The sequence below is a fragment of the Doryrhamphus excisus genome, chromosome 11 (genome assembly GCF_030265055.1).
Source record: "Doryrhamphus excisus isolate RoL2022-K1 chromosome 11, RoL_Dexc_1.0, whole genome shotgun sequence".
Lineage (NCBI taxonomy): Eukaryota > Metazoa > Chordata > Actinopteri > Syngnathiformes > Syngnathidae > Doryrhamphus > Doryrhamphus excisus.
Genome location: NC_080476.1, coordinates 8,363,270 through 8,391,210, shown reverse-complemented (window position 1 = coordinate 8,391,210; position 27,941 = coordinate 8,363,270). Strand labels below are relative to the sequence as shown.

General features: G+C 39.4%; 3 protein-coding genes and 2 long non-coding RNA genes across 6 annotated transcripts in view; 2 read left to right on the top strand and 3 right to left on the bottom strand.

Annotated features, from left to right (window-relative positions):
- The window catches only part of nrxn2a (neurexin 2a), a 166,647-nt gene extending 162,503 nt beyond the window's left edge, over positions 1-4,144 (bottom strand). Inside the window, exons 1-2 of the mRNA XM_058087433.1 lie at positions 3,959-4,144; positions 2,664-2,769 (exon numbers count right to left, since the gene is read on the bottom strand). The gene's annotated coding sequence lies outside the window, so the exon portion shown is untranslated. The remainder of the gene's footprint in view (positions 1-2,663; positions 2,770-3,958) is intronic.
- Positions 4,145-5,020: 876 nt separating this feature from the next.
- Positions 5,021-15,038, top strand: pygma (phosphorylase, glycogen, muscle A). The gene is made up of 20 exons (XM_058087438.1): positions 5,021-5,349; positions 6,714-6,815; positions 6,915-6,993; positions 7,119-7,222; positions 7,447-7,578; positions 7,677-7,788; positions 7,867-7,949; positions 8,576-8,719; positions 8,933-9,025; positions 9,115-9,261; positions 10,169-10,332; positions 10,426-10,540; positions 10,662-10,763; positions 11,023-11,170; positions 11,427-11,485; positions 12,300-12,441; positions 12,603-12,810; positions 12,946-13,080; positions 14,358-14,424; positions 14,536-15,038. Exons 1-20 carry the CDS (start codon positions 5,107-5,109, stop codon positions 14,683-14,685), a joined length of 2,529 nt encoding a protein of 842 aa, XP_057943421.1. The 5' UTR covers positions 5,021-5,106; the 3' UTR covers positions 14,686-15,038.
- A 2,804-nt stretch (positions 15,039-17,842) lies between these two features.
- On the bottom strand, positions 17,843-20,960 carry LOC131138938 (uncharacterized). Its single transcript, XR_009132173.1, has 6 exons — positions 20,789-20,960; positions 20,431-20,626; positions 19,895-20,357; positions 19,392-19,467; positions 18,739-18,843; positions 17,843-18,600 (listed from the first exon to the last, which is right to left on the bottom strand). It is a non-coding gene; the product is annotated as an uncharacterized LOC131138938 (long non-coding RNA).
- slc22a6l (solute carrier family 22 member 6, like) lies at positions 18,228-25,605 on the top strand. 2 transcript variants are annotated; one of them, XR_009132171.1, is made up of 11 exons: positions 18,228-18,496; positions 19,696-20,188; positions 20,264-20,367; positions 20,462-20,616; positions 20,691-20,859; positions 21,753-21,876; positions 21,959-22,074; positions 22,163-22,377; positions 23,534-23,642; positions 24,246-24,512; positions 25,015-25,152. XR_009132171.1 is itself a non-coding variant. In XM_058088327.1 (11 exons), exons 2-11 carry the CDS (start codon positions 19,790-19,792, stop codon positions 25,373-25,375), a joined length of 1,683 nt encoding a protein of 560 aa, XP_057944310.1. In that variant the 5' UTR covers positions 18,231-18,496; positions 19,696-19,789; the 3' UTR covers positions 25,376-25,605. The 2 variants fall into 2 exon arrangements, 1 of the variants encoding a protein (XP_057944310.1); XM_058088327.1 differs by lacking the exon at positions 24,246-24,512 and adding an exon at positions 25,288-25,605 and having other exon boundaries at positions 18,231-18,496; positions 25,015-25,218.
- LOC131138939 (uncharacterized) lies at positions 21,389-27,928 on the bottom strand. The gene is made up of 4 exons (XR_009132174.1): positions 27,035-27,928; positions 25,101-25,190; positions 21,894-21,961; positions 21,389-21,816 (listed from the first exon to the last, which is right to left on the bottom strand). It is a non-coding gene; the product is annotated as an uncharacterized LOC131138939 (long non-coding RNA).
- Positions 27,929-27,941: the final 13 nt, after the last annotated feature.

Below are 27,941 nucleotides of genomic sequence, written 5' to 3'. Positions count from 1 at the left end.
TGGAAGACTTTAAAGGGAACCTATTATGCAAATGTTCTGACCCATTTTTGCCCCAATAACTACAGCCCAACTTCTTGCTTTGCAGATATTGTGTGCTAAAATCAAAACAAGGCGCTTCAAGGTGCTTCCCATGTTAAATAACAGTGGTGACAGAGGTGGACACTAAAGGTAACTGTTTTTTATTGGATTTCCAGAGCTCCTGTACTTGGTCAATATTATCTGTGTAGCAGAAATTGTATTGTAAAATTTTTTGTAGAAACTTTTGTGTCCCCCTTTTCCGCCAAACATTGTCCGACATTCATTTTAAGATCACCATACCTCCATAATGTAACAATTACAACCATGGAATGTCAATTTCACCTCAGACTACCAAATTCCAAATATCCACGGAACAGAAGATCCTTGTAAAGATCTCTACAGGTTGGGAGGTGTCATGTATTACTGACTTTGTAATCCAATATAATTTAAATGTGCATCAAAGTCTGGTGTTCAAACATCACTGAAGATGTACATATACCATTCCAGCTTGCAAAAGCAACAGTTCAAATAAATCAGGCAAAAATTCATGTGACAGCCCTGCCCATGCCTGTATGTAAACATCTGACCACAACTGCATATATGCACTGTAATGCGACACAAGATACATCATAACATTGTGCCTTAATTTCAAGTGACATAGACATAAACTATCTTCCACAAAAAGTGAACATTTGAGACGTAGGCCAATCCCGCCCCCTGCATATGTAACACATTATTGTGCGAGACAGCTTTCAGATACATTTATGGCATGTGGGTGCTGAGATCTTGTCATGGGATGGCGGAGCAGAAGGTGCTTATTTCAGACTGCAATGGGGTGAATTGAAGAGATATTTCCTAATATGTTTTTGAGCTCTCAGTATAACCTAACCAATGAAATTGCCGATGTACCTGATAGACAACATGATAGCTAGATAGATCAAATGTTTTCATTACGAATAATTCATACATAAAGTACAAAATAGTGCATTGCGTTAAAGTTATTTACCTCTTTTGTGTGTGCACAGTATTGTATTATTGAAGCATAGATGCTATTAATCTATCTTTAAGCACTGCCGATTACCAGTGGATTGGAATGGGCTAATAACTATAATTATCATTAGCTCCTCAGAACCTTTATTAACCCTTGAGTCAAATGGTTTTAAAAAAACTACATACAGATGAATGGGTTTAGAAATGTTATTGTTGGCAATTTCAACTTCTAACACTTATATTCAATTTTAAACTATATAAATACATCATTTCCGGTGTCTATCAGGCTGGAAACTGTGTGTGGTCTATAAATGCTTGATGCACTATTTGACAGAACAGCCAGTAGACATGTAGGAACATAATTTGCTCATCATAATGGACAAATCAGGGACACGCCAGCTTCAATCTCTGTCATCTGTTGTGTGATGGTTCCGTCGTTGTAGGGGTCATTGGGGATGCAGGGACATTAGATGGAACATGCTGTGGACGGACTTATTAAACCGCATAAAATATCTTGACAGTCTTTGCCATTAGAAAACATTTGCAATTGAATTCATGTGTTCTGTGTGTATGTGTGTGTTGTGGTGGCACTTGGCAACAGCATCCCTGTTTGTCAGCCCTTCTCATCCTGTCCAGTGCGCAAATGGTTGAAAAGAGGCGTTAATTCCTCCCCCTATATTTTTTACTGTCAACTCGTAATGAAATCCAGTGCATGATGACAGTAAAATAACAGCCTGAACCAATTTCAGTCCACAGGTCTCGCAGCTCACTGACAACAGCGTCTTCCAGACACAAGTGCTTGCAATACACAAGTGTTTTCTACCAGAGCTTGCTGACATTAACGAGATATGCCTTTCAAATATCATGGCCTTTGGGACTGGGTCAAAGTTACTATTTATAGAAGGTCAAGACTTACGATAGTTTGGCTTGTGAGTGCAATAACTCAAAATAGACTGCGCTTTAGTCTTCTGCTGCAGATGATTTGGAGTCTGATATGGCTGCGGGCTGTTGAATAAATATGATCTATACACATACACTGAATCACCGTTTCGCAATCACTTGTTACAGTACTGCTGAGAGCCAGCAAGACAATGTAAAATGTGCTGGCTCATAACTGCAATGACTGCAATGCTTGTCTGCAATGCAGATAGCTCCAATGCTGTGCAGCATCTTGCAAATATAGCATCACCCGACAATACGATAATTGTTCGGCTTTTGCAGTGCTTTGATTCTGTAAAAAAAAAAAAAAAAAAAAAATACATTGGTTGCAGATTTAATATACCATCTGCTAGCTTAGACATCCCTGCCAACCATGAGAGGGAAAATGAGTTAGCCACTGTAGCTGCCAGACGTCCTCATCAACACCGTGTCTCCCTAAAGTAAGAGTTTACCTGAGCACAGGAGGTAAAAATGATAAGCAGAACCATAAAGTATTTGTCACATGTCATTAGTATTGGTTTTACTTTGAATGTTGTGGGGACAAGACAGAAAGACACAACAACAAAAACTCAAACAACAAATAGCAGCTGTTTTGTGGTTGACTATGGCCTATTAAAGTAAAAAAGAAAATATTAAAAGACAAGTTATATCTACTATACTGGCCACTAAGTGTCAGTAATGTTACATTGATGAGACAATACATTAGATTGGATTACCTTCACAATGCATGGATTCCGTCGTGGCATGTTCGACATGACAGTTCTCCTCCCTCTATGTGGAAGTGATAGGTTTTTGGCTTCTTGCTTTGTCCTTTTCTCCATTCTGTTTGAAACACTTCCTTAAGTTTAGAATAAATTAACTGGAGTTTGGTAGCTCTGTATCATGCTATGAGGGTCCCTACAGTGATCCTGTAGCCTACCCATTACAGTTGAGCAATGTGTTGTAAACAAAGAATAATAAAGGGCCCTATGAAATCCGCTCTAGTTTTTCCCAAATTCTGCTTTTTTTTTTATATATATATTTTTTTGCATTTTACACATATTTTTACCAGTATAGCGTGTCTGCTTTTTGGGTTAGTGAATAAAATGTATGTTAATTAAATGCAAATATCCTTATATTTATTGATGCAATACATCAATGGACAATTTTGCTCAGTAATTGAGAAATGGATGTAGCTTGGCTAACCTTTCTAATGTGTTGTCAGCCTCTACACACATTGCTACTAAATCCTAAACAAACTGTAAGGCCTGTGCTTGTGATGAAGGAAGATGTAATCACAAATGCAAATGGTAAGATATTTTTTATGACATGTTTATTTTCTTTACACAGACATGGGGTAAACAGCCCTGTTATTTGGAAGGACGGTCACCGAAGTGGGTTCTTGTGTTCCGTGTGTGTTCACGGCTAAGACGAGCTGCATTCAAAAATAAACGTGCTTCTCTTGTTTTTTTCACACAGAACATACACGTCATCATCAGGCCCTGTAAAACCTTACTTACATGGTGAAAATGTACTCATTGAGCCCCAGTCACACACACACACAACCAGACAAGCGTGCTAAACTAAGCTAATCCTCGCGAGCTTCCGATTACACTCCATATTTAGGTCGGTAGGGGACTGTTTAGTGTTTGTATTTGCCACAAACGTTAATTTTCCTCACAACGACAACATTCATTCAATGAGCCAGAGTCTCACACAACCACACGAGCGTGCTAAACTAAGCTAACCCTCACTACTTTCCATTGACACTCTGTAAGAGGAGCTTTCACCATTTCAAACTGTTTAGGTCAGGAGCAGCTGCAGGTCTTTTAGCATAAACAATAAAACTAATCTACTGTCATCTGCAGTGAACCTGGTGAAAAGTAGGATGTGAACCTGAAGAAGAAAGAAACTGGTATACAAAGTTGCAGATGTGGAACAAGTATACCAATAAAAACATCATCACTTCATTACAAAAACATTATGAGAGCTGTAAAGAAAGACCCTAAAAAAGTGTTGCAAAGTTGCTCACCTGAGTCAGTCATTGAGCTGGGTGACCACTGTTTTGCGTGTAGGTCTACCGTGAAATAAATGGCTACTTTTCAGAAAATGGGAGCTTGTTTTGAAAATGTCTTTCTACAGAACACCCTGCAGAACTAACTCTTTCTTTCTTCTAAGACGTTTACTTTGGGGAAGGATAGATTAACTGATATCTTACCGCAGGTTGAAAAGACGTCTCTGTCACGTCTAAAGTAACGCAGTCAGGCAAACACCGGCTTCCTCGCGCTTCCTCACGCTCATCCAATCACCAGTCAGGACGCAGCCATGATGCATTCAATGTCTTACAGAAAGTCTGATATTTTAGATACGCATATTTTCCCATTATTCGAGAGTTGCATAGGGAGCCATAACAAGGGCGCTGAAGAGCCATTGCTGTTATTGCTGTTTTCTTTTAAGTAATGATAAAATATAGTCTCACATTGTTCTCGGGAACCCAATAGCGTGTATTGCTTTTTTATCGATATAATATATATTGATATATTATCAATGCTAACACTGATAACCTCTATAGGCATAAATAAATAATTTAAATGACAGTATTGCCCCTTTTGTATGCATATATGTATGTACATTATATGTAGGCACATATGTATGCATATGTATGTATGTGTTCATTGAGAATGTGTGAAGGGCAGGAGAGGATTCCCAACACTCAACAAACCTTACACCAGACAGCAGACAGCCACAGGCCCCATGGGGCCAGGCAGACACGGAATAGGCCCCCCTGGACCCAGTCTGCAGTGCCCCCCACAGGGCAGACAGCAAGAGACCGCAGAAAGGCAAACCCGGCCAGGAACATGATGCCAGAGTGGCACAGGACAACAAGCCTCAGAGCCTGGCTAGGGCATACCCCACAAAGATGAGCCAGTAATGAATTCTATTGGCCGTGTATTAGTGTAGCTTGAGATTTAGAAGTCAGTCAGTGTATGCTCCACCCTTCACCAAATATACACTATTAGCTCCGCCCTCTTGGTAATATTAATAGTTGGGCCTTTAAAAAGCTGAACCCGATCTGCACTGTGGCTGCCTCTCTTTCTGTGTGTCTGGGGCTGTGGTGGCGCTTGCTTACCGTATTTACATTAACTTCCAGGGCTCTCAGCTGCCAAACCCTGAGCCGCCATGTCCAAACCCTTGTCCGACCACGACAGGAGGAAACAGATTTCAGTGCGAGGCCTGGCCGGTGTTGATAATGTCGCCGAGCTGAAGCAGAACTTCAACAGGCACCTCCACTTTACACTGGCCAAAGACAGAAATGTGGCGACAAGAAGGGATTACTACTTTGCTCTCGCCCACACTGTGCGGGACCACTTGATCGGCAGGTGGATCAGAACCCAGCAGCACTACTATGAGAAGGATCCCAAAGTAAGTCCAAGTCCAAACAGACACAAAGTCATGTGACCTGTCTTGAATGTACCCATTTGTTCCATCCATCCATTTTCTATACAGCTTATCCTCTTTAGCTATCCTAGCTGACTTTGAGAGGCGGGGTCCTCCCTGTGCGAGGTCACCAGCCAATCACAGACCCATTTTGTTTATGGCTAAAAATATGTCTTGGCTTGTTGGAGGGTTTCCATTTAAACTCTATTCAAATCCCAGATCTTTTACTCGACTGTATAAGAGCACAGGGTTTGTCATTGCTTAGCAGCAGCATGGGTTCAGTCTAATGCCAGGGCATGACATTTAAACTCCACAAGGTCTTCTTAGCAGTCTGCTGCTAAGCTTCCATTCTTATAGTGTGTTGAAACATTAAACCTCCTCGTGACCTTCAGCTCCTATCCTAAGCACACAGCCTCTAGTCTCACATGAGCAAATGCCAGCAAGGGCATGGGTGTTCGTATCTACAACCTCACACAGGTGCACCTACTGTATGCAGAGAACTTTCACAAGCAGACACATACATGAATGCAAACAATAGTTTCCAGGCAAAGTGAAAGCCATATCAATTACATTTACATGGTGGCAAAATTGCTTCTTGCTATTTAATGCATCACTCTGCAGAACAAAGGGGACTTTTTTTTCTCTCCCTTTTCCAACATCCAAGAGAGTCATTGTTCTGTCACTTAAGTGCCTTTTGTGTTCACCCAAGCAGGGTGACATTTACTTGAAGAGTGGAATACATTTTTAGAACAGGTTTAATCCAGCGACACTAGGATCTAACCTCACACTACACCATCTGACCTCGCTGACTGTATCAACCTTGTATGGGGGGAAAAGGTCAAAATGTGGATGCCTGGAAAAGAAACCTTGAACAGAGTTGAGACTACAAAGTGACTATGAGAGACGCTTGATTTAGTGATGATATTTTTAAGTATCAATGCAATTACACTGAACAATTTGGCTGAATAGGAATTACAGTCAGTTCAAACTGTCATATGCCCGCAGTCATGTCTGTTTATTTCTATTAAACACAACTAGGTTAACTGCTTTTCCCATCACTCCCGACTTGAACTCCGCAAGGAACGAATATCACTGTCAGGCTGACCTTTACTGTGACCTCTACCGGAGCTATTTTTACCCATCCGGAATGTTACTGTTATGCAATACAGAATGCAATTTGTCCCCTCGTCCCTTCACTTCTCCCCTTTGCTCTTCAGTGTGCATGCATCCTTCTTCTCCATTTCGGGAAAAAAACACACGCAAAAGGCAAAATTAAACACAAGATGATTCAAGTCTACAGTAATACCATATGCATATACAATTATTTCTTGATTTATTTTTAAACACAGCGCCTGTACTACATCTCTTTGGAGTTCTACATGGGCCGCACTCTGCAGAACACCATGGTGAACCTCGCCCTGGAGAATGCCTGTGATGAAGCCACCTACCAGGTGATACCAAGGCAGATTTATCCCTTATAATGTATATCAGCATCTAAATTGTAAAACTGTTGTTTTTATTTCAGTATGTGCGTGTGTTGTTTTCTCTAGTTGGGTCTGGACATGGAGGAACTGGAGGATATGGAGGAAGATGCTGGTTTGGGAAACGGTGGCCTTGGCCGACTAGCCGGTGTGCTCTCTTTTTGCGCTTTCAGATTTGAACAGTTTAAATGGTGTTTTGCACCTGTTTAATGGCTTGAATGTGCTCAGCTTGTGGAAGAATAATTGTGTTTCCCCACATGATTTGGCTTCCAGCCTGTTTCCTGGACTCCATGGCGTCGCTCGGCCTGGCTGCCTATGGTTACGGTATTCGCTATGAATTTGGAATCTTCAATCAAAAAATAATGAACGGCTGGCAGGTCAGTTCTAAAAAAAAGAAAAAGAAAAAGAAAAAGAAAGATATTCTTGTGTCTTTTCCAGGGCAGATGTGGGTTCAGGCAACGTAATAGCATAAATTGAATAATATCCATAATTATGTGTTATCATTATCTTGTCTTGATTGTCCTTGTCAGTTACTGGGTCTGAGTCATCTCACAACGTACTCACCTAATGAGTGTTTTTCTCTGTCAATGTCATTATGAAGGTTGAAGAGGCTGATGATTGGCTGCGCTATGGCAACGCCTGGGAGAAGGCACGTCCTGAGTACATGCGTCCTGTGCACTTCTACGGAAGGACTGAGCATCACACCGACGGTGTCAAATGGGTTGACACTCAGGTGGAAAAAAAAAAAAGATATAACAGATATTTATAGAGCTAGCAGAGAGCAAATCCATGAATCTAAAATGTCTCTCCCTTCCTGTAATGTGTTGGCAGGTAGTTCTGGCTCTGCCGTATGACACCCCAGTCCCTGGCTACAGAAACAACATTGTCAATACTATGAGGCTGTGGTCTGCAAAGGCACCGTGTGAATTTAACCTTAAAGACTGTATGTACCTTGCAGGCATTTTGTATTATACAATATATTAATTAACTTGAAAAAAAAGGCAATGTTTTTTCTTCTCAGTCAATGTCGGTGGCTACATCCAGGCTGTTTTGGACCGTAACTTGGCTGAGAACATCTCCCGTGTGCTATATCCCAATGACAATGTAAGAAAGGAGGCCTAATTAGCCTTTTTATCTGCAAAGATATAGGGGCGGCATGCAGTATGGCTCCTATTCAGGTACATATCTGAAACGTTAAAGATAGATTTCCATAATCTGGACCTCAAAGGACCCCAGGGTCTTTGTCTTCAGCTGCCTTTTATCTCATGTAAGACCTGACCACCATGCGTAGACTCCCTACAGGCTCCAGATGGAGGATTTGGGTGATAACCCTAAAGCTTTTGCTCAAACTCAAATCAAGACTGGTAATTTATGCCTGTGTAAGTGAGGGCAGAAACAGGTGGGCTTTATATTTCAGCTTTAATTTGATATTAGATTAAAATTAGACAGCATGCGCTGCTGTTAGTTACTGTATGTTGATTTATGTATTTATTTATTGAGTTTATTTGATAGGGACAGGTCAGAATCACATAAACCAGAAAAGCAAGGAAATACAGCTGGAATAGGTGCAGATTCTGGAAGATCTCAAATGTTTTCTGTTATTGTGTGTAGCTGCTCTATAGGAGTTCACAAATCAATACAAATTGGTAATAAGTTATGAGACTACACATGTTTACACCTGTGTCCAGTTTGAATTAATAACATACTCACATGTTTCTCTTTCTCCTCAGTTTTTTGAGGGCAAGGAGCTGCGTCTGAAGCAGGAATACTTTGTGGTTTCTGCCACCCTGCAAGATATCATCCGCCGTTTCAAGGTCTCCAAGTTTGGCTCCAGGGAAATTGTTCGCACGGATTTCAGCAAACTGCCTGACAAGGTGAACAAAGAAAAAAAAAATCAACACAAGACTTTCTGTCAATTTTAAAATACACCCCTACAAGTCTTTGTAACTTATTTCATTGCCTCTGTTAACGTGTTTAATGCATTTGCAGGCTCATTATCACAGCACTTGAGTTAAGCACTTCATAAGCATTTTTTTCTCTTCAAATTGGCTTCCTAATGACATTTAATTATGTTTTTTATATTATAGGTTGCGATTCAGTTAAATGACACTCACCCGGCTATGGCTATTCCTGAGCTGATGAGGGTTCTGGTGGATGATGAGAAACTTGAATGGGATAAGGTGAGGAGAAAAATATTATATTTCTGTTAAAAAACCGATCTGCAACAGTGAAAAGCTTTCAATTTACTCAAATGATGTGCTGTGTACAGGCCTGGGATGTGTGCGTGCGCACTTGTGCCTACACCAATCACACAGTCCTCCCAGAGGCCCTGGAGAGATGGCCAGTGGACCTGTTTGCCCATCTGTTGCCCCGCCATTTGGAAATTGTCTTTGAGATCAATCGTCGCCACCTGGAGGTTAGTACTGTGCATTGCAATGTGCTGGTATTTGTTATCCCCTGCACACACTGTGTCCTATAGCCCCTACTTACTTAATAGAGCTGAGGAATAACACCAGTGCAGTGATTGGCCTGTTTATTGATCTGGTTCAGGAAGGCACATGCTTGTAATGCTGAAAGATTTCTAATCAATGACATTGAGGGAGGTTGCAGTGCATGCTGTATTTCTCACCCACGTGTCTTGCAGTGTATATAGTAAGGAAAAGAAAGTGAGAGAAAATTAGAATATACAAAAAAAATTAATCAAAATTGTGTTATATCCACAGGTAAAATACAGTTTGATTTAAACATAAAGGGGGCCCGAGGGCCTCTGTTTTCCAAAATGAGAATACAAACATAAGAGTCATTTCCTATCTCTGCTTCACATGGCTTGATTCTCCGCCTGAGCCCTTTGGGGGACTAAACGACAGGTCCCGGCTTTATATACTTCAGTAGATGGAATGAATGCGACTGATTCCTCGGCCCCTACAGCCACTAAACCAACCACTGCGCCCATTTCCCATCAGCCACAAATATTCCAGCCATCTGAATCAAAGACTGCATTTTTCCGACACACAATTTCAGGAGGAAAAAACAAGGTTTGAGACCAGCCTCTGTCTCTGGTGCACAACTGTCCTCTCTGTCAGTCTGGTTTCACTACAGAGCTGCAGACTGTCGCTCCGGGACCTATGCGCCAAAATATGGATTAAAGGTGAAAAGTGATGTGAAAGCTGCTTTCATTCAACTGCACAGAATCTCCAAGGAAGGTTGGGATAGTGGGGGAGCAGACCACCTTCAAGGACAACGCTGCACAGATACGGATAACAGAGAAACAAAGGTTGAAATTGAAAGAAAGATCATCTATTTTTGTGTATTTTATTCACCAGAATGTTGCTGCAAAGTTTCCTGGTGATGTCGATCGTCTGCGCCGTATGTCCCTCATTGAGGAAGGAGGACAGAAGAGGATCAACATGGCCCATTTGTGCATTGTGGGGTCGCACGCAGTGAATGGCGTGGCCCAGATCCACTCAGACATCCTCAAAGCCACGGTGTATGTTGTCACACATGCATGCACCTTCGGCCCCTGTGGTTCCGCATGAGCCATTTTGTTATTGCTGTGTCCTGATTTATGTCCACCTCACAGCTTCAAGGACTTCTATGAAATGGAGCCGCATAAGTTCCAGAACAAGACTAACGGCATCACTCCTCGCCGCTGGCTGGTGATGTGTAACCCTGGCCTGGCTGAGGTCATCGCCGAGGTTAGTGGTGTTTTAAACACACATACACAGTTACAGTATATCACCTTTGCTTTATCTTTTACTGTCACGTGGGAACAGACAGAGTACATCTTCACACATTCTCCACTTTTGTTTCTTCAAGAGAATCGGTGAGGACTTTATCCGCGACCTCGACCAGCTGAAGCTTCTTCGCAAGTTTGTGAACGACGACGCTTTCATCCGCGATGTTGCTAAAGTGAAGCAGGTGAAACCGAGTTCAGCTCTTTGACTGTCAAATCTACACAACTGTTTGTTCCTCTGGGTTCAATATACAAACCTACATATGGAGATTTTTACAGTTTTTGCTTCAGCGGGGTCGCCTTTTGTTAGTCAAACATTCAACTTTTCTTGATACTTCAGGAATTGTTTTGCGCAATCTGTGACTATAAAGCTTACGAAAGCGACTACACTGCAAGCAGCAAGATGAGCTGATGTCAATCTTGTTATCGTTTATGTACAACCAGGAAAACAAGCTGAAGTTTTCTGTGCACTTGGAGGAGCACTATAAGGTGAAGATCAATCCGAACTCCATGTTTGACGTTCAAGTCAAGAGGATCCACGAGTACAAGAGGCAGCTGCTTAACTGTCTACACATCATCACCTATTACAACCGTAAGCATTGAATTCACTTGTATTGAAATTCGCACCATAACTTCTCTTGTGTCACGTTTGCATCTCTACAGGCCATTGGTGTGTGTGTGTGTGTGTGTGTGTGTGTGAGTGAGTGAGTGACAGGAAGAAAAGCTCTGACTTGGTTGGTGTTGCCCGCTGGTCTCTGGACACCAAATATAAGACGACCTAGGTTTTTCAGATTTGTTTCCTGCGAAGTATTTCAGCTCTGTTTTTAATGTCTTCATATTACTGCCAGGAATCAAGAAAGAACCCAACAAGCAGTGGACTCCCAGAACCGTCATGATTGGAGGAAAGGTATATGTTATGTAATTCATAATTTAATCAAAATATATGAGAGTCAACAACAAGGGTTAACAGTTCAGAACAATGGATATTGTGAAAAGGAGGTGAAGAAGCGTGTGCAGGCAGGATGTGTCATGCGTCATAGAAGAGTTTCAGCTAAAATGAAGGTATGGTGGTGAGACCAGCCATGTTGTTTGGTCTAGAGACAGTGCCACTGATGAAAAGACAGGAAGCAGAACCGGAGGTAGCAGAGATGAGGATGCTGAGGTTCTCATTGGGAGTGACCAGGATGGATAGGATCAGGAACGAGTACATGTTAGAGGCCTTGGAGATAAAGTCAGAGAGGCCAGACTGAGATGGTTGGGACATGTCCAGAGGAGAGATAGTGAATATATTGGTAGAAGGATGCTGCGTTTAGAGCTGCCAGGTAGGAGGCGTAGAGGAAGACCAAAGAGGAGGTTTATGGATGTAGTGAAGGAGGACATGAGGGTAGTTGGTGTGAGAGAGACAGATGAAGAAGACAGGGTTGAAGAAGGGAAAAGCCCAAAGAGAAAGATGAAGTATGACGAGCATTACATTAGTTATTATGTTTATTGTTATATTAGCAGTGGCTGGTTGGACAGGTAATACATTTTATGATGGAATTTTGACCAAAATGATTATACTTACCCTTTATGTTCCTTATTCCCTATGGGAAATAGTGATTCAGTGAAACAAATTGAAGGTCAGTGATTGTCCGGGAACACATTGTGTTCGATGTTAGAGGCTCCACATTAAGTGTTTGCCATTTTTAAACACAGCTAGCGTGACATGTCATTTATCGCAGGCTGCTCCTGGCTACCACACTGCCAAGATGATTATTCGTCTGATCACAGCTATCGGCGAAGTGGTCAACAATGATCCTGTGGTTGGAGACCGTCTCAAAGTCATCTTTTTGGAGAACTACAGAGTCACACTCGCTGAGAAAGGTGCATTCACATCCCACCTTCTGTCCCCATCTGCTTTCTTGCTGATTGTGTTATTCTTACGGCCTCCAGCAGATGTTGGAAATCTGTGTTTACACGCGGTATAACCACCAACATAAGATGCTTGGAGAGGTGCTGACCGCTTACCTCTGTTATCTTTCTAGGTATCCCTGCTGCTGACCTGTCAGAGCAGATCTCCACAGCAGGCACAGAGGCCTCTGGCACAGGAAACATGAAGTTCATGCTCAACGGCGCTCTGACCATCGGGACTATGGATGGAGCCAACGTGGAAATGGCTGAGGAGGCAGGCGAGGAAAATCTCTTCATCTTCGGCATGAGGGTGAATGACGTTGATGCCATGGACAAGAAAGGGTTAGTCCTGTGTGCACATATATTAATAACAACCATATTATACATACATAATATAGGATTAAATATGTAACTAGAGTAACATATGCCGTGTTTTGTCCAACATAAGGTTATTATTCTCTGTGACTGTGCCCATAGATACCATGCTGAAGAGTACTACAACCGCCTGCCTGAGCTGAAACAAGCTATTGACCAGATTGCTGGAGGCTTCTTCAGCCCAAAGCAGCCCGACCTATTCAAAGAAATTGTCAACATGCTGATGCATCACGACAGGTAACATTATATGAACAACAACCTCACACAAACATGACTAGAAGGATCTTCTAGCCTCTGTATAGTTTGTTTTTTTATACTATAGTTTATAGTAGTCGTTGGTGAAATTGAAATTCCATGGTTCAAAAATATTTCATATTTATTTAACATTTCAATCAATCAAAGAGGTATAGGGATGATAAAAATTAATCTTCGATAACCTTTGGTCTTTGATTGGTGATTTCATCGTTCATATTGGGGAAAAACCTGATAGGAACATCATGTTTTTATTTGGTGTCTCTGATATGAACTGTAACACCAGCTAAAAAGCATGTAGTTACGGAGCCAAAGTACTCCTTTTGACTAAAACATTAAAGGAGATCTATTATGCTTTTTCCATTTTTCCGTCCCCAAAAACGTAGTTAGAATGTATTCTCATGTTAACCGATGCCAAAGTTTCATGAGGTCTGCACATTTGGAAGTGAGCCTGTGTTTATTTTGTGTAAGTAAGCAGTTTGTCTGTGTAGCATTTGAGGGTATGCATGCAAATTACAAGCTCACCGATGTCCTTGCCTTTTATAGCCTTTTTCCACCACAATCATTTGGTCAACCCGACGTGTAGTGACCATATTTCGACTACCAATGCTATGCCAATATTATCAGCGCTCCATAAATGCGGACCTACGTTACCACTCTTTGAATTGAAGAGTTTTTGAGGCTAAACTCTTGTCCTGCATGATGCATCCACACATTGTGCATGGCTCAGCTCAGTTGGTACCTAAAAGGGGGAGCTAATCTAAAAGTTTTTGAGTTAAGGGGTATCCAACCAGTACCTCATGAACTACTAGTATCTCCTAACCACTTTCCCAGTAGCTCTCCACAGGGTTTATTCAATTATTATCAACTCAACATTAGACAACATTAGAAAGTGGGGTTCAGCAGTAGTCCAGAAGTCCTTGGGAGCGCTTGGGAGCGTGACCAATCATGGTGGCCAATTATAGACCAAGGAAATATGACTGGAATAGGTGTAGATTTTGGAAGATCTAGAAAACTTTATATTGCGGGTTATTGTTTGTAGCTGCTATATAGGAGTCCACAACTAAAAACAAAGGGAAAGGAGCATAGGTCCCCTTTTAAGTTTTCACTGGCATACATTTTGGCGAGGGCAAGGTTTTGCGTGCACCTAAACTTTAAATTTGGACTCCCTTGCCAGGTTTTTTGTGAGTAGATTAGGTGAATGTGTCAAATGCATTTTTTTCATGTTTCACCATGGAGTTGATTGCGTTATTTTTCTGCAGATTTAAGGTCTTCGCCGACTATGAAGATTATATTAAATGCCAAGAGAAAGTCAATGCGCTTTATAAGGTGTGTACAAAGCAAAATGTCATGATTTTAATTACAACCGGTATTTCAATCACGACTAATACTGATGCGTCTTCTTATTAATCACCGCTTCTATGAATATCCTCACACCAGAACCCCAAGGAATGGACCAAGAAGGTGATCTACAACATTGCTGGATGTGGCAAGTTCTCCAGTGACCGCACTATTGCCCAGTATGCCCGCGAGATCTGGGGGATGGAGCCCACACTTGAGAAACTCCCTAACCCTGATAACCTACAATAAACTGTTGACATGACAACATCTTCCTCAACATGGAAATGGCTGCCAAAATGGAGTCTCTGTATGGTGTTCAAAAGGTTCATCCGCAGAGTTTCAAAATTAAATTCTACCTGCATCACTACACAGCGTTACAAACAAAAGCCATAAGCGACATGCACGGCATGTGTCATTTGCATATATAAACAAAAGCACAGCTTGCAGCCGTGTTTAAGGGATGCAAAGATTGCAATTTAGCTGCTGTGAAGTGGATCAAGGAGCGTTGTGTTGGGGCTTTGTGATTTATTTTTTTTTTTGTTAATGCAAAAATCCCAACTTGCACTTGCACTCAAACCCATTCTGAATAAAACCTGTCAAAATACCACAACAGCCTGTGTGAACACTTTTAGCTATTTTCATTTCAATGAAAAGTGTTTTGGATCGCAATAATGTCAACACAAAAGCACACCACTTTTTAGGTTTGATATATACCATCAGAGGGACTGAGCAGAAGAGGAAAAATATATTAATATATGTATTTTATATATAAAAATATATATATTAATGAACAGCCTTTTCAATAATCTGTCACTTGCTGCTATCTATATTGAAACCTAACAATACATGTTACATGTGATTGTCACTTACAGCCAGCTTAGGAACTGTGTTTTCAGGTGACAGGAGACTGCGAAAGGAGAAGATCTATTCCTGACATCTATTCCCTACAAATGTGTAAATTGAGTACAGTATGGCAAGAAACAGTATAGAAAGTGTGTGTCATGTGTTTTGGTGATGAAAGGTTTGGCTCTTCGGGAAGCGGCAGAAACATATTAAAGCAAAAGTTATTCATTCATTCATTCATTTTCTACCGCTTATCTTCACGAGGGTCACAGGGGGTGCTGGAACCTATCTCAGCTGTCTTCGGACGAGAGGCAGAGTACACCCTGGACTGGTCGCCAGCCAATCACAGGGCACGTATAGACAAACAACCATTCACACTCACATTCATACCTATGGACAATTTGGACTGGCCATTTAACCTAGCCTGTTTTTGGAATATGGGAGGAAACCGGAGTAAAAAAAAAAACCCACTCGTGCAACATGCAAAAACCACACAGAGATGGCTGAGGGGGTAATTGAACTCTGGTCTCCGAGGTGTGAGGCCTGCGTGCTAACCACTGGGCTAACTTTAACAAATTAGGCGGTATTCAAACACGAAACCCGTAATAAAAATATCAACGTCTTTTGAATGCTTTGTATTTACATTTTAGTTCATTTACTCATATTTGTTTTTTTGCATTTTCTCGTCTATTTTTGGTTTCAGCCCTAAAACAGCATTAATTAATTAATGATTAATTAATGAATTTATATATTATTATTTAATATATTAATATAAATATACTAATGTATATACAGTAAACCTCGGATATATCGGACTCGGATATATCGGAAATTCGCTCACAACGGACAGATAAAAAAGAACCAATTTTTCTGTAATGCATTTCCAATAAAAATTCATTGCATATATCGGATTTTTTATAACGGATTTCGCCTATTTCGGACAAAATCTCCAGTCCCGTTCCAATGCATTTCCATTAAATTTCCCTCGCATATATCGGATGGCGCATCGTGGCGCTCCGATTCGCCGAATCGTGACAGGCCGCTATACGACGTCATTTGCAGCGTTTGCAGCGTTGCCTGCGCGTCCAGGTACATTGGAAACATAGTCAAGGAAGTGCCTTTTTATAACGGATAAAATCCGATTTACGCATATACCGGATATAAATCCGATATATGCGTAAAACGGACATTTTCCGGTATACGCATATAACGGATTTCGCTTATATCGGACAAAACCAGTGGGAACAATTGAATCCGATATATCCGAGGTTTACTGTATATATATATATATATATATATATATATATATATATATATATATATATATATATATATATATATATATATATATATATATATATATATATATATATATATATATATATATATATATATATATATATATATATATATATATATATATATATATATATATATATATATATATATATATATATATATATATATTAATATGTGAAAAATCATGATATATAAGCTGCGAATTTTCTCGTCTATTTGTTGTTTCAGCCCCAAAACAGCATGATTAATTCATTAATTTATATATTATTATTTTATATATTAATGTATATATATATATATATATATATATATATATATATATATATATATATATATATATATATATATATATATATATATATATATATATATATATATATAAATGTATATATATATATTCATATATTAATATGTGAAAAACCATGATATATAAGCAGTGAAATTCAAACCGTGATGTGACGAGGGACAGCTATATTCACACAGTCAACCAAACTTGACTTCAGATGTGCGTTCACTGTATGTGATCCAGTCAGCAAAAGTTAGGAAAACGTCAACAAATCCTGTCAATCATTGGTACATACAACACTGGAAATTACAATAAAATGATGTCATTTATTTGATAATAATATGTGGCTGTCCGGGAATAAAATATGTTTTGTGCTTTGAGAGCAGTGTTATATCAAATTGTATGTGTATGGTGCTTGACTTCCAGTTCAGACAATGGGTTAAAGTTATACAGTATGAGCACACTTGTGTCTGTAACTATTAACAGAGCGACAGGTACAAGAAGAGGACTTAAGTAATGTATCACTATTGCTAATGCAACGACAACATAGCTTTTGACCGCTGTGATAAAATGCATAACAGCATGTCTTCTTCGAGACTAATGGCTGATTTTACAAGTTTAAAGTTCAAACTCACGTTTTACAATACCCGTATCATGATTGCATGAGCTAAAGGAACAGAAAACAAACCAAAGTCAACAAACAAAACAAACAAAAGTCATTTAGCCATCCTGCACCTTGTGACCATGTATTATTGATCTATTATTTATTATATCAACTTCAGCACCTCTCAGTATGATGCCACTCAGATTTACAAACCACAATCGTAAAAGATAATGAAGGTTTTTATTTACTTCTAGGGACTCAAAGGCCATTCAAAAGCAGTTTAAAAGGACGAATCGGTACTGGATGTGATTCTCACAGCTGAAACAACATATTTTTTTGTTCTGCTTTGATTTGGTTTGGTGCACCTGCTGCTTTATTCAGCCTGACATCTCATGCTGATCATTACACAAGTGCATGCATTCCTCAGAACTATTTAGCAGGACAAAAAGTCAAAAACGTTTATCTACAAAAATGACGGTTAATATTATGCAGATTTGCACATATTTGACATGTCAGTTTTTCCAAATAGTCCTCAGTTATCTATTACAGTGAGAAATATATTTAGTTGGTATCTCTTTTCCTATTAAAACATTACATGATTAAAAAGGCATTTTATTGGTGGAATCAATGATAAATAATACATTTCAAGACAATGTTTTTTGTGCACACACACACACACACATTAAGTAACCAATGAGGAGCATGGAGTGGGAATGGGCCAAACTAACATGCAGTATCTGCCCACTGGATCCCTCTTTGAGACTTTGCTCCTAAACTAAGTCTCTGCATTATACCTCAGTGTTAACCGAGTGAGCTGCTAATACCCCGTGCAGCCGCCCTCCATAGCATTTTCAATAATCCAAAGTTCAGGGGGAGAAAATTTGAAAGCAGATTATTTGCATGAACATGCAGCAGCAACTTCCTTTTCATTGTTTTGGCCCTTTCAGCTATTTTACTTGACTTGATGTGGCTGTGAGTGATTTTAAGGTGTTGGGACACTGAGACAGCATTCCTCTGGATTTCTGCAGGTAAGTGCTTCCAGCATAGATGAAAATGGAATCAGCACCAGGAACCGTGCTGTTGCTTGGGAATACATCTTAGACCATATTTCAGTTCCAAGGTCAGCCTCTTCCTATTACAATTAAGTAACATTCAGGTCTTACAAGTGCAAAAAGTAGGTACTTTAATTATAGCATCCATAATGTTTTATAACAGTCTTATCTGTCATGCAAGTGTAAAAAGAAGTTAAAACCATAAATGATGTACTTACCTTTTACTTATTATTAGTATTGTTATATCAGCATCAGGATCTTCCCTTAAATGAAAGTCCATGTACCACAAACATCACTAAATAGTGATGTGTCACTCAAAAGTTCTGTGAAAAATAAGTAAGTTACTTAGTAAGCATAGCAACAAACAAATAACAAGCTTACTAATCGCAGTCAGGTTAATATTCCACATACCATTCTTACTCACTGTATCTTAAAGTGCTAAAAAATCACACAAGTAGATAACAACAGACAAGACACTACCAACGAATAATGCAGAATAACAAACAAATATGTGAGTTCTAAACATGTAGCGTATTAGCCATTTCCAATGAGAGCACAGCACATCATGCTGGAAAACAGGAAGTGCTGTTGAAAAAAGATCATATACGTAAAATCAACATCGCCGCCATATTGGATGTGGCAAAGCTGCACTGTAATGAAATATTAATAGTACTTACTTTCTTTAAGTGCTTTTCTACAAAGAGATTTAAGTTAATGCTCTCGTTTTTACATCAGTTTATAGCAGTAGCTTAGATGGTACATGTATAGAAGAACATCAGGTATCACTCCTTACATACTGTACTTGCAAGTAAAGGAAAAAAATAGTATACTGAGGTGCCAGGACAGAGAGTCATGTATCACTTTCACATACCTGTGTGAGTTTCTAGTTTCCTATTGGTGTCATCACCTTTCTCCTTGTTGCCATCACTCGTATCCTTTTGTGGTACCTTCACAAAAAGACAAATACAAATCACTCTTGTGGAGCTAATTTAGATTAGCTCCCCTTTTTAGGTACCAACTGAGCTGAGCCATGTACAATGTGTGGATGCATCATGCAGGACAGGAGTTTAGCCTCTGGATTATTATGCGACTTTAGCTGTGTATTTTTATGAATTTAATACATTTGAATGTTACATTGTTTTAGTATAAAACTGTTTATGCAAATATTTTCACAGGTGCTTTGGGGAATGCTCATCAGACTAGACTAGAACTCCCCGGTGCAACTTGTGGAGGCCTGTAAACATAGAATTAATTCCCAATTTCTTAAAAATGGCGTTTGGTGACCTCCTGGAGCGGGTAGGCAGTACGGGCCGCTTCCAGGTCCTGCATGTGACCCTGCTATGTATTCCGGTGCTGCTGATGGCCAGTCACAACCTGCTGCAGAACTTTGTGGCGGCCGTGCCTCCTCACTACTGCAGGGCGCACGCAAATCTCTCTCGATACCAGCTCACCCCACAAGAAGCGCTGGCAATCACAGTGCCGTTGGATCAAGCTGGCAAGCATCAGCGTTGTCGACGCTACGCTGCTCCACAGTGGCACCTTCTGGGGAGGAATGGTACCTTAAAATCACAGGAGCAGGAAGAATTTGATGCTGACGTTGGCTTGCAGGAATGTACTGATGGATGGTCCTATAATATGACTGAAATGACCTCCACTATCATAAATGAGGTATGGCTACAGTTCTTGCCTGGATTGGATTATTACAGGGGTTCTTAAAAGTTGTGTGTTATATTGTGTGTTCAGTGGGATTTGGTGTGTGATCTACGCTCTTTGAAGCAAATGGGCCAAACCGTCTACATGGGTGGTGTTCTTGTGGGATCCATTGTCTTGGGAAGTCCTGCAGACAAGTAAACATGAATCTTAATTTACGATTGTACCATTACACAAGAACGAGCAGCCTGTTTACGTACGATAGTGATCTATGCTGACTCTCCATGTTAGATTTGGCCGACGCATTCTGCTGCTCATTGCTCACTTGCTGATGGCGGTGTCTGGGACGTGTGCTGCTTTCGCCACATCCTTCCCCGTCTTCTGCCTGTGTCGCTTTGTCTGCGGAATGGCTCTGTCAGGCGTGGGCCTCAACACCTTCTCACTCAGTAAGTTTGGCTGTGAAAAATACAAATTATATTTCTTCATCTAACATGAAATGATTGGCTTTTCTCCCAAAAAGTTGTGGAGTGGATCCCGACCCATGTGAGGACTGCAGTGGGGACCCTCACAGGTTACTGTTACACGGTGGGACAGTTAATCCTGGCGCTCATTGCTTACTTTGTTCGGGACTGGAGGTGGTTGACTTTGGCTGTGTCTTCGCCCTTCTATGTCTTCTTCATTTATGCATGGTGAGCCATATAGAGATGAGCAACTCAGAAACTTGCATAGATTCAGTAAACACAACGCTTTACAATTCTTATATTCATTCATTTTCTACCGCGTATCCTCATGAGGGTCGTGGGGGGTGCTGGAGCCTATCCCAGCTGTCTTCGGGCGAGAGGCGGGGTACACCCTGGACTGGTCGCCAGCCAATCACAGGGCACATATAGACAAAAAACCATTCACACTCACATTCATACCTATGGACAATTTGGAGTGGCCAGGCATAATAATAATAATAATAATAATAATAATAATAATAATAATAATAATAATAATAATAATAATAATAATAATAATAATAATAATAATAATAATAATAATAATAATAATAATAATAATAATAATAATAATAATAATCATAATAATCATCATAATAATCATCATAATAATCATCATAATAATCATCATAATAATCATCATAATCATAATAATCATAATAATCATAATATCATCATCATAATCATCATAATAATAACCCTCATAATCATAATAATCATAATAATCATAATCATAATAATCATAATAATCATAATAATCACAATAATCGCAATAATCACAATAATCACAATAATCACAATAATCATAATAATCATAATTGTTACTTTTGCCGCCTTAGCCCAAAACAAGCTTAAACTCAACACTGAACTCTCAACGTCACTTCCTGTCTGTCATAGATTATGCTCTGAAACAAGATAAACTGTCTTATATGACAGCTGGGATAGGCTCCAGCATACCCGCAACCCTAATGAGGATAAGCGGTATAGAAAATGAATGGATGGATATAGTATCATATTGGATAATATGAACAAAAAAAAAATAAAATAAAATAAAATAAAAATATGAACAAATTGTCACTCAGGTGGTTTCATGAATCTTCAAGATGGCTGGTCATCAGCAGCAACTACGACCAGGCCATCAAGAACCTAAAAAGTGTGGCAAAAATTAACGGACGTCATGAAGAAGGAGACAAAATTGACATTCAAGTAAGAAAAAAACCCACTATATATTTCTTTGGTGAATATTTCAAATGAATATCAGTATGGATGATTTTCTCGTTGAGTTTAGATGCTGCAGGAGTCAATGAAGAAAGAGATGTCATGCTCACAGGGTACCTATACAGTCTTGGATCTGTTCCGCACTCCCACCATGAGGAAGATGACAGTCTGCCTCAGTGCTGTCTGGTATTCAAGCACTTTATGTGGATTAATGTAAAATTCAAGCCAAAAAAGCTTTACCCGTAGTAAACCCGAACTGTCTTTACTTCCATAGGCTATCAACAAGTTTTGCTTACTATGGACTAGCTATGGATCTCCAGAAATTTGGGGTGGATATCTACTTAATCCAAGTGATCTTTGGCGCTGTGGACATTCCCGCCAAGGTTGTTATAACCGTGTCCATGAGTTTTATAGGACGTCGTCCATCCCAAAGTGGTGCCCTCATCATTGCCGGAGTCACCATCATGGCCAACCTGCTGGTACCTTATGGTATGAAAATCAATCTGGATGCATGCGAGCATGACTAGTCCAACACAAAGATGGCCATACAAAGAAAAGGAGCAAAATGGTGGAAAAGCGGTGTGACCTCAGGCTCAGTTCACATTCAAATCCAACTGTCACTGTAAAAGTAGCCCACTTGAAGGGATTCAATGGTAATGACATGCTAACTTCACCATTCTAGGTGTACATTCTTTGTACACCATTTTGTACACCAACCCATGTACGTAGATGTGCTTTATATTTCCAGAAAAAAACAGCTTGCAGTTCAGCAATTAATCTTTAATTATGCAATTGTTTTGCTTGTTTTTTTTCATTTCTATCGTTTTTCAAGATATTTCATCATTTTGGTTTTATTACGATAACATTTTGACTTTATTCTCATCATGTAATAACTTTTTCCTGACCTATTTTTCTCATGAATGCAATTTTAGAAAATAAGATATTTTTCTTTAATATTTCAATGTATTTATTATTTAATTTCTATTGCAAAACATTTTCTTATATATTTTCTACATTATATATATTATATACATATATAATATATATTATATTACATTATATAGCTACATTTTCTTAAATAATAGTAGCAATGTATCCCTTCAAATTCCCTATTTTTTGTAACATCATGACTTATTTCTCCTAATATTAAAAAACTGTTTTTTTCAAAAAAATTTTTTTAATTATTTCTTGATGAAGTGTTTTTTTTTGTTTTGTTTTTAATATTCCACATTTCGGACACCCCGGACATAGACCTATGCTCTGATGACAATACCTCAGGGCAGCAGCACTGGCATTGAAACAGGAGTTTAGAACATTCAAATAAACATATATACATAGTCTCTGACTTCATTCAGATTGGAGTGAACGGCTACAGGTGTCCGAATCAGATATTGATATCTGATAGTAATGAGTATCTGATTATATCAGAGTGCGTTTAAAATCTCTGATAGAATCACGCTTATTCAAGAAGTCCATTCCAAAGTCTACTTCAGGACTTATATCCAACTATGTTGGATGAATCCAGCATGTAGTCCAAAAAAGCCAAGTGTAAAACCTGCCATGCACAAGTCCAACATGGTGGCAATACTGTATGTATTACTAATAAGATGTTAAGTGACTTGACTGTCATTGCACTCGTACACAGACCAACAGACGGTGCGTACCTCTCTGGCTGTGATTGGTAAAGGCTGCCTCGCCGCTTCCTTCAACTGCTGTTACCTTTATGCTGGAGAGCTCTTCCCTACCATTATTCGGTAAGTCAAATGCTAGTTTGAAAAAAAATGTTATTTACGTTAGTGCACAAAGTATGCCTGAACTTAAGCTCATTAAGGCAATCACAACCCCAGTTGAGGACTTTTCTCCTTGACTATGTGAGCCGGATAATCAGACTGACAGGCCACTCTGACTGCTTACATAATGTCTCAAATTATATTATGTCTCACTCTGAATATAAAATAGCTGCAACACGCAGACTCTGACTCCTTGTGGAAAACTGCAATCAGTATCTATTATTTCAATATGGTATACAAATTGTCGGAACAGGGTGGGGGGGTGCTGCTACAGGTTAGAGGTCAAATCATAAGATAAAGATTAACTAGCAAAAGATTCCCTTTATGGCCTAGGAGATGAGGGTTGAACAAAGTGGTTGAACCGGTTTCCTTACTGATACGATGCCAAGTAAAAGAGAGCTTGGTATCACTGGAATAAGGAAAATATCATCACACTATAATTACCTTTTAGGCTATATAGATGCATTTAGTTAGTTTTGGTTTTAGTTTACTCATAATAATGCTCAATTTTTGATTGAATTTGCAACAGGAGCTTTTTCATCTTTCTCTTTGGGCTTTTCGCTTCAGGGGTCGCCACAGCAAATCAATCTCCTCCATCCAACCCTGTCTTCTGCATCTGTCTCTCTCACACCAACTACCCTCATGTCCTCCTTCACTACATCCATAAACCTCTAATGTCCCTCTGATGTACTCGTTCCTGATCCTATCCATCCTGGTCACTCCCAATGAGAACCTCAGCATCCTCATCTCTGCTACCTCCAGTTCTGCTTCCTGTCTTTTCCTAAGTGGCACCGTCTCTACACCAAACAACATGACTGGTCTCTTACAACAGGAGTGAGTATGTGAGGAATTTCAAGTCAATTTGATATATGGGGTCAAACTTTGGGGTTTAAAAACAGCGGCACCAGGTGGTGTATTTGTTAGAAAAATAACAGCGCAGGCAACACATTTTTAAACTCTGCTGTCAGGAGGATAAGAGTTATCTTATACAAACAAACGCGTCACAGCCTATTATGGCAATTCCCAGATACCATGCAGCTATAAAAGTGTTATATTTTGGAACCAAAAAGTGTTTAAATTGAGGAACATAAGCCAAGCCTAAATATGCCTCTGCTGGGAGAAACCATGTTTAGTAACTTATGGCCCCTTTTACAACTCCTGGTAAAACTCGGATTATTACACCTTTATCTGGATCACTCTTCGGAATAAACAGTGCGGACAAAGAGTAAATCCAATAATATCATAAATCCGATTAGAGAAAACTATAAATATTACATGTCCAATAAACAGCCCTGATCAATAGGCACAATGTCAAGTAAATGTCTTTACACCTCAGGCAGAATGGAATGGGCTGGGTATCAATGATGGCCCGTGTGGGAGCGATGGTGGCCCCCATGGTGCTTCTGAGCGGCGACTACACACCTTGGTTGCCTGGTTTGATCTACGGAGGAGCTCCCGTCATCAGTGGTGTGGCTGCCATATTCCTCCCAGAGACACTCGGGTCACCACTCCCTGACACGATACAAGATGTGGAGGACAGGTAAGTGGACTTTATTATTTCACATAACAAAAATAGATACTAAGTTAATGTTAATGTATGCATTGTCAGGGGTTCTGGGAGAAGCTGCAAAACATCCCCAAAGGAAGCAGTCATTCTGCAAGACACCCAGGCAAACCTCCTGAAGCAAATCACCTGAAGGCATCATGATATTGGATACTGTATTGGATTGCATGTTAATGGAAATAGAGTGAGTGCTGCTTTTTTTCTTTTATTGCTGTCATATACGTAAGAGTTTCTTTTCCTGAGTGACTGCTGGAATTTTGAGACTGCGATGCTTGTTTTAGACAGGTCAACACAATGAAGACAATCACATATTATGGACTCACAATGTTTTGTACTTTGTACAGTAAAATGCTCCTACATGTCTATGGTCTCTTCTCATTCCCTAAACCTTAAAGGTCAAGTTGGCAGGCTGGGCTTTTCGCTCAAAACCTTGGGCTCTCCAATCTCAGGACCTTGGTTCGAGCCCACAGCACAGCCCATAAATAGAAAAGGACAAAATTACGAGATAAAAAGCCATAGTTATGAAATAAAACATCAAAATTATGAGATGGCAAGTTATAATTCTGAGATAACAAAGTCATATAAGTCAATATCATCATAAGTAAAAGTCAATAAAACATCAGAATGTGAGATACAAGTCGAAATTATGAGATAAAAGGTCATAATTATGAGTTACAACATTAAAATTAAGAGATAAAAGTCATAATTATGAGCTGCAACATTGGAATGATGAGATAAAAAGTCATAATTATGAAATTAAATGTCAACAACGTGGTAAAAAAGTTAAAAAAAATATTAAATTAAAAAGTCAAAGTTAAATAAATAAAGTCATAGTAATGAAATAAATCCTCACAATTATGTAATAAAAAGTCAGAGTTCTGAGATAAAGTCAGAATTTTGAAATAAAACATGATGAGGTAAAAAGTCAAAATTGAGGTTTAAAGTCAGAATTGTGAGGTACAAGTCAAAATTATGATAAAAAAAACGACCTCTGGTCAGTGTAGATATTTAACTGTTACTACTGTTTTAATTGTTGCCTGACTATATTTCCCCCCAGACAGCAAAATTATTTTACCCATTTTCTGGGAATGCCTTTGGAATTGTCCTAAATTTCCAGCCTTTAAAGCACCCCTCCCCCGCCATCCTTCGTTGTTGTTTTTTTAAATTGATTTTGACACAAACAAACATTTGCTTTTGCAAAAACGCTTATGGTGACTTGACAATACCACAATGTTAACATAAACGGATCGAAATTATCCTGTTTTTATGTTGACAACATCTCTCATCCATTGTTCTTTCAGTTGTGGTTCTTTTAGGAAATTTAGACACCTTTGAGGTATGATTGGTGCATGGTGCATTTAGGGTCACCTGGTAAACATGATGTCATTTTTATTTTGGGCAGTAACCTTGGTTGAGATTGGTAAAACAGGTCACCTTATACAAAGATTATACATTAAATAGTTGTAATTTATCTAATAAGTGTATTTTCATTACAAAATCAATCAATCTGATGCTCGTATCCCCCCAAATTGGTGTAAAAAGTCCCCATTTCAACAACAGTCACTGTTTAGAAATTGAATGTAGCAGAACAACGACATCCAGCGGTCACTTGATATATTACAACTCAAAGCAACGCGCACACTACTGGCTTAGCTAATAAATCACCCAATAAACATTCTTCATGTCACAACTTTTAAAATCATTTATGCCATTGTAGTTATATTTTGACAAAGCTTTCCACTTTCTATGGTAAACATGAACTCACATACGTCTGACATGGCGTCTCACATACATTTGCTGCAAGTTAATGTCTGACTGTAGGGTGGATGGCATTGCCACTGTAATCCATGTGCACATATTCTACTATTCCTATTTGGTTTTGATTTGAATTATACAGTAATGCTGGTTTCACTTTCACTCCTGTTCAACCTGCTACCTCCCTGTATATATTTAAACGATACTTCAATAACATCCACTGTTTTTCCTCATAACTGTGCCTCAGCAAGTACGTCACTTCCTCCCACAAATTGCGGTATGGTCTTAGAAGTGCGGCGCTATCTAGTGGTGACTTTAAGCCAATGCGACATGCATGTTTTTATGACGGTAATCTTTCCGGTGAAGCAATATTCATTAGCAGGGAAATAATCTAATCGTAAAATGCGTGTGTTCTTTCATTAAGTGTCATTTTGTGCACAGTCCTATTCATTAAATTCCGTTGCAGAGCACACACGTTTGCAGAAATAACTCCATCATAAAATGATATGAATAAAGATTTATTTTCCTCATATGAACAGGTGGAATCATTTTTCATTTTATTTTACAATCTATGACAATCTCGCATTGTTTCTTTTATTTCTAGCATATTCCAGGAATGACATGGGAGGAGGAAAAGGGAGGGGAAAGGGGCTTATTTTTTATTGCTGAATGTTAAATGAAATACACTTCCAATGTCTGGAAAAGAATAGTCTGCTGCTTTTCTCTTTTTTTTCTTTATTTTTTTGTTCCTTTTTTAAAACCATGCACCCATCTAACCTTGACACGAGGACATGCAGAGGAGAGGAGTTTCAAGCCAAGAGGCGGGGAGGTCAGGGGTCAGGTGGACTTTTTAAAATGGAAATAGAGGAGACTAGCAGGGAGTGCCTGGTAGGACCTCAACTTGGTGGCTTTTTTTTTGGGGGGGGGGGGGGGGGGGGGGTATC

Bases quoted from the DNA above. Each gene is read 5' to 3' on its own strand.
- slc22a6l (XM_058088327.1), top strand. From the start codon at position 19,790: ATGGCGTTTGGTGACCTCCTGGAGCGGGTAGGCAGTACGGGCCGCTTC. The intron at 20,617-20,690 runs GTAAGTTTGGCT...TCTCCCAAAAAG, and splicing joins CCTCAACACCTTCTCACTCA to TTGTGGAGTGGATCCCGACC. The intron at 25,219-25,287 runs GTAAGTGGACTT...ATGCATTGTCAG, and splicing joins ATACAAGATGTGGAGGACAG to GGGTTCTGGGAGAAGCTGCA.
- pygma (XM_058087438.1), top strand. From the start codon at position 5,107: ATGTCCAAACCCTTGTCCGACCACGACAGGAGGAAACAGATTTCAGTG. The intron at 6,816-6,914 runs GTGATACCAAGG...TGTTTTCTCTAG, and splicing joins GTGATGAAGCCACCTACCAG to TTGGGTCTGGACATGGAGGA. The intron at 11,171-11,426 runs GTAAGCATTGAA...TATTACTGCCAG, and splicing joins CATCATCACCTATTACAACC to GAATCAAGAAAGAACCCAAC.